The sequence below is a fragment of the Anopheles maculipalpis genome, chromosome 3RL, assembly GCF_943734695.1.
Source record: "Anopheles maculipalpis chromosome 3RL, idAnoMacuDA_375_x, whole genome shotgun sequence".
In the NCBI taxonomy this organism is placed as follows: Eukaryota; Metazoa; Arthropoda; class Insecta; order Diptera; family Culicidae; genus Anopheles; species Anopheles maculipalpis.
This window is the reverse complement of record NC_064872.1, coordinates 25,199,119-25,205,408: the sequence shown is the minus strand read 5'-3', so window position 1 is coordinate 25,205,408 and position 6,290 is coordinate 25,199,119. Positions and strand designations below refer to the sequence as shown.

Here is a 6,290-nt window from a genome sequence, read left to right as displayed (position 1 = left end):
CCACTACTACTACGATATTTGAGAGAAAAATGGTTAGATGAAATTTTGAATCATTACTATTTTTAAACACACACACATAAACATTTGTTCTTGCCCTCTTTCTGAACCTAAAAACGGCTATAAAAAGCTGATTATATTATTAGAAATCAAAAAGGACACACGCGACACATACATACACTCGCGCACTCGTTCTCGAAAACTTATCGTAAAAAACTTTAAAAAAAACCTTATTTTGTGTGTGAGTGTGCGTGCGTTGAAGGACATAATAATTTCACCAATAATTGGATAATTAGGATTAAAAACCGAAACTGAGAAGGTAGAGAGACACCACAACACACAGCACCATCCTCCGAGTTGAATTAGTTCTTCTCTTGCGTTTGACACACTCTCTAAGGTCCTGTATTTGTACCCCTAGCAAGCGCCCCAAGTAAGGTCCTGTATTTGTACCACAAGCAAGCGCTATACAATTATTATTGCTATTATCCCAAAACACAACCCACGCACACATTCACAACTCTTAAAAAAATGTTTTTTTTTTCTCCCATATGATGTATGCATGTTGTGTGTGTATGTGTTTTTGATGGAAAACGACTCCCTTGAAAGCTCTAGCTGAAAGCTTCATCATCATACGATCGAGGGAAAATAATGTTTGTGATGATGATGATGAAAAAGAGAAAATTAGAGAGAGACAGATATATATATAGAGAGAAAAATGAATGGTACTAAAACTAACTATGAGTTTTGTGATTGATTTTATTACATTTAATGTTATGAATTATCGTGCGTTTACACACACACTCTCAGACGCAAGCTGCTAAGCGAGTGAATAATGTGTAGTATGAATAGAAAAGCTAGCTCTTATAGTATAGGCGTGTGGGTTTGTATGTGTGTTGAGTGTGTATGCGTTTGTGTGAGTGTACGTGCACCGTTTTTGCCCTAGGCATTATTAGGAAAGGTTTGGTTTCATCGAGATAGAGAGAAAGAGGGAGAGAGAGAGAGTACTACCACCCATTTACTAAATTCATAAGTAACCGAAAATGTAGCTAGTTTCGAAACTAAACTCTCTGTATGCGTGTGTGTGATTGTATGCAACACCTCCTCTGTATATAATAAAGCGGACACTGTCTCACACAAAAAAAGGAAACCAATAGAAAAGATTATAGAAAGGAGAGATTGCCTCACGTTGGGCGCATGTGGAATTGAAGTTTTGAGTTTTTGAGGCAAAAGAAATATAATATAATGTCTAATATCCTTCTATCGATATAGATTTATTAGCATTCTTTGGATGAGTGAATACACACACACACACAAACGCGTAGTAAAGATGTGTAGGACTGTTGAAGAAGTGTAGGAAAGAGCGAAGGAGTCGCCGGAACATGTTATAGGATGGATGATTGAGGGACATTATAGAAATGAATATGGATTATAAACTCTATTCAAAGATTAAAACAAAACAAATGCAGAACTTTACACACTAAAATCTTTAAAATCACACATACACACACCAACACAACACAGCTCTCAGTTTCTGGGGAGGATGCGTTCAAGCTATTCGCGCACCCATACACCCACACACTATACTTAATACAAAAAAAGGTCCTATAATACGCAAATTATACGCGAGGATAGTAAGGCAAAAAGTAATAAAAAAATTAATAAAATAAAAAGAAAGAACTTGATTGACGGGTTTTTTTGTTGAGTGATTATTTTTAAAACTAAACACTCTTCTGCTGTCCGAAACGGAATAGTCTAGCGGGAAGAACCCCGGTCGAGTTGGTTTAAAAATAAACACATCGTCCAATGGTTGTCGTCGTTTTGCCTCCCCTTTTCGCGTTTTCCCGTATGGATGTGGACGATGAAAAATGCCTTATGAGTGTTTGACCCCTCTCGGTTTTTCCTCCACTTCTTCTTCTTCTTTCTACTATCGGTCAAGTGTTAGCTGTTAACTGTGCGTGCATTACCTTCGACGGGAGATAACATGAGGCCGTTAGCAGTACAATACGATTTCGAATCAGTTACATGGACACAATGCGTGTTGCTGTCTGTTTCCACCTTGTTTCATAATTAATGCTCCACCGGGGGTATCTTTTCTTTTCTTTTTGTTATTGCTCTCTCTTTCTCTCATTTTTCCCATTGTATTACATCGGCTGGTGGGGTGAAAAAATGCACTCTCTTGCTCTCGGCGAGGGTGAAGAGAGAATGTTTGGAAGAAGAGAACAAAATACAGTAGTGTGCAAAGTTTCGCAACGGATTTTCATGGAAATAAACGTACAATTTTTTGTTATTTGCTTCATAACCTGGTGCGCTTGTCAGTTTTCAAAATCGTATTTTTGACACACTTTGTAACACTTATTTACATTTTCGTTCCTTTTAGGACGCTTTGGAGCCTTAATGGTCCTGCTAGAACTAGATATTACCTCTTTGAACAGTAAGGATCGAAAGTTATCTCTCTCACAAAAGTTACTTCTCAGGCAGTTAAAGGATGTTCATTTAGGCTTGGCCATTTTTACATTTAAAAAAAACTTATAGTCATCTTAAGGTGTGAACGTAGCAAACAAAACCATTAGGTCACAACATTAAGCGAATAAAATAAATTCTTTATTTCGCATCATTCTTTACTGTTCAAATCGCCGTGATTCTTGCTGTTAAGATTAAGGAATTAGAATCCAACCGAACGATTCAGACTTCAAGCTCAGTAATCAAATTCATGAAGCAGCGTGGCCAACCTTGATGATTTGGTATTCTTCTAGAATTTCAATATTTCTAATTATTTCTCAAAATTGGATCTTTTTTCTTCCTTTCCAAGGAAATATCTTCATTTATTCGTTCTTTTCATACTTGACCGTAGTTATTCAGACGTAAGAATTATGAAATAAAATTATGTAGCTACAGCGTCGTGTAATAATATAGAACTACTTTTATATATCTTGTACGATAGTTGTACTAGGTTCCAACATACCAACATTTGGCAAAAGTATCACCAACATCTTAACTTTCTATGGCATTGTTGTGTTAGAACGAAAACCTGCTAAAAGTTTTTCAAAATAATTGACAAAGAAATCTAAATTATCTTAATAACTAAACTGACCTTTTTTGAGAAAGAAAAAGTAAAAAGCAGCTTCATAGAACTATTAGAATAATTGTTTGGATTGAGAAATTGATAAAAATTCTCTCAATTACACTCCGATGTAAAATATCAGTTCATCAGAATGGCAAAATGAAATTTAAAATCGATGTCTTGATTGATCGAACTTCAGGATATTTTTCTCATTACCTTGAACTATGATTTTCAGAAATAATTTTGTCGATTCATTAACACAGCATTCCACAAAAAAAAAATCCTCATACAGCAGAAGCCGTAAACGGCAAGGAAGAGCGATGCAACTTATCCAATGTAACAAGTGTAACCTTTTCCCTTTACATCACTGTAACTGGAACGTTCGGGGGGGAGAGAGAGAGAGAGCGCCCGCGAGTGGGAGAAACATTCCCAAGAAAAATGGAGAGCGCCACCACTAGATCTCTCGCCTCAGCGCCTCGCCGTACCAACTCAACTCATTAAGTATTTCGCGTTTGTTCGAGCGGATGGTGGTGTTCTGCATTTACTACGATTAGCACAACGCATATCGGTTTTTTGCTTTTTTTGAGCAATATATATATTGTTTCCTTCCTGTCCAGTGCCAACATAAAAGGAAGCCCGTTCCTTTTCTTGCGGCATTAGTTTGGTTGCATTTCAGTACAGTTTGCGTGTGCGTGTGTATACCTGTTTTTTATCGTTTTCGTGTTGCCGCTAATTGCTGTAAAAATGGTAAGCTTCACATTACAACCAGCGCGGAATTCCGGTTGATCGAACGTGATAAGGCTGTAGAAGGAATATGGCGTATTTTTGCAATCGAAGTAACCCGTTGTAAGGCAAGGAACATCCAATTGCCGAAAGCAGCAGCCGACTGTGTTTTGGTAATCATGGCCTGCTACGGGAGAGCATGACGATGCACACATCATTGCCGAGATGCAACACTTACGACTTGCCACTGATGACGTTGTTGGTGTAAAATTTCACTTGGAAGGATGCCCACGGTCACCTTCGGCCAGCAAAAACTGCTGTCGTTGGTCAGCTTCTAATCGATGGGGGCGGCGAAACGAATGGAAACAGAACCGGCAATCGGAAATACATCACTTCTCACCCGCTAATCTTCCCAACCCACCCATCCGGAGCATTATCTGTCAAATTTCGTTTGCGCCGTTTGGGTCCCCTTTGGCCCCGTATGCCCCAGACAGCGAGAGACAAACATTAACAACTTCTACCCTGTCGACAGCTTTTCCGTGATAACAATTGGAAGCTGATTCGTTGTTGACGTGCTTCTCGTACAATGTTGATGACGTCGGAAAGATTAAGACGCTCACAAATATTCACTTATCTTCCACCAGAAGAAGAGAAATCACCGGGACCGGCTGCAAAAAAAAAAATAATGAAAATAATTACTTTATGTAATACACACGGAACATAGAGAGTCATTGGTTTGACCTTTTTTTGCCCTCACACATACATACGCACATACAACCAAACAGTCGGTTCCTTTACGGTGCTCTACGTGCTGCTGCTCCAACAATCGCGATTGTCATTGCCGTCATAGAGACACCGCGGTCACCCCGCATACTATGCCGTGTTTATGGTGTTGTTATGCCATTATAAACGCTATATGAGCTCCAAAAGTCCGTTGCTCCGTTCACTTTTTTCGAGCCTTTTCTAATCAACCTCAAAAAGCTGGTTCTTGATCAACATTAATCAAACACCTTCAATTCCGTCTTCTCGGACGAGTTGTTTATGTTCAAGGGCAACTGCGATGTAATCCGAGCTGTGGAGGCGCGCTGAAGTGCTTTGTGCCTTGTTGGTACACTTAATTTACACCTGAGTGTGATCGAGTAGTCTGGATGTTAAAATGGCGGATAAACAAATCAGTTCCAGAGGTGTCTCCCATTATTAAATTGATTAATTCTAACACCTTTTCCCAAAAAAAAAAAAAACTGGAGATCTTAATTTTACTTCATCTTATCGTTTTTTCTTCCCTCCCCGTAGTCTGCTGAACCAATCCGTGTGGTTGTAACGGGAGCTGCTGGTCAGATCGCTTACTCGCTACTGTACATGGTAGCCAAGGGTGATGTGTTCGGACCGAACCAGCCCCTGATTCTACATTTGCTGGACATTCCACCGATGATGGGCGTGCTCGAGGGAGTCGTAATGGAGCTGGACGATTGCGCTCTACCATTGCTCGTCAGCGTTGTACCGACAGCTGATCCGGCCGTCGCATTCAAGGATGTTGATGCCGCATTCCTGGTCGGTGCTATGCCCCGCAAGCAGGGCATGGAGCGTAAGGATCTGCTGTCGGCAAACGTGAAAATCTTCAAGGTGCAGGGCGAAGCGCTGGACAAGTTCGCCAAGAAGGTAGGACTCACCTACAGAGTGCGCCCCCCTAATCTTCTGGTAGTTTGTACTAATATAAGAGTCCCTTTTTCCCGCTCCAGGACGTGAAAGTACTCGTGGTGGGTAATCCGGCCAACACGAACGCGCTCGTCTGTTCGCACTATGCACCCTCGATCCCGAAGGAGAACTTTACCGCCATGACACGGTTGGATCAGAACCGTGCTCAAGCACAGATTGCTGGTCGGCTCGGTGTGGGCATTACGAAGGTGAAGAATGTCATCATTTGGGGTAACCATTCGGCCACCCAGGTGCCGGATGCACGTAACGCTTCGGTGGAGGTGAACGGTACGGTTAAGACGGTCCCGGAAGCGGTCGGCGACGATGAGTTCTTGAAGCAGCAATTCCTCGAAACGGTACAGAAGCGTGGTGCGGCTGTTATTGCCGCCCGTAAGATGTCTTCCGCAATGTCCGCTGCGAAGGCGGCCAGTGATCATATGCGCGATTGGTTTGCGGGTACGCGCGATGGCGAGTACGTGTCGATGGGTGTCATTTCGGACGGAAGCTACGGTGCGCCGAAGGATATTGTGTTTTCGTTCCCGGTGCAGATCCAAAACCGGCAGTGGAAGATTGTGCAGGGTCTGTCGGTGGATGAGTTTACGCGCAGTAAGCTGGACGTGACGGCGAAGGAGCTACTGGAGGAGAAGGAGGAAGCGATGGCGGTGTGTGCTGCGGATTGACTAGTTAAGCTGTAAAACAGAATTTTGTATGAAGGAAACAAAAATTACATCAACCCCCACACAGTACCCCTTCCTTTTTTCTCTTGTGTTAAGGAGATATTAAGGAGATGAGAAAAAAATATATATAAAAAAAT

General features: G+C 41.5%; 1 protein-coding gene across 1 annotated transcript; it reads left to right on the top strand.

Moving 5' to 3' along the window:
- The first annotated feature begins 3,795 nt into the window (after window positions 1-3,795).
- Window positions 3,796-6,205, top strand: LOC126565006 (malate dehydrogenase, cytoplasmic). Its single transcript, XM_050222142.1, has 3 exons — window positions 3,796-3,805; window positions 5,075-5,440; window positions 5,521-6,205. The coding sequence occupies exons 1-3, from the start codon at window positions 3,803-3,805 to the stop codon at window positions 6,154-6,156; spliced, it is 1,005 nt and encodes a 334-aa protein (XP_050078099.1). The 5' UTR covers window positions 3,796-3,802; the 3' UTR covers window positions 6,157-6,205.
- The last annotated feature ends 85 nt before the right edge of the window (window positions 6,206-6,290 follow it).

What these genes read in the sequence shown, in the direction of transcription:
- LOC126565006 (XM_050222142.1), top strand. An exon ending in TGGACAAGTTCGCCAAGAAG is followed by an intron (nt 5,441 to 5,520) that starts GTAGGACTCACC and finishes TTCCCGCTCCAG; the next exon opens with GACGTGAAAGTACTCGTGGT.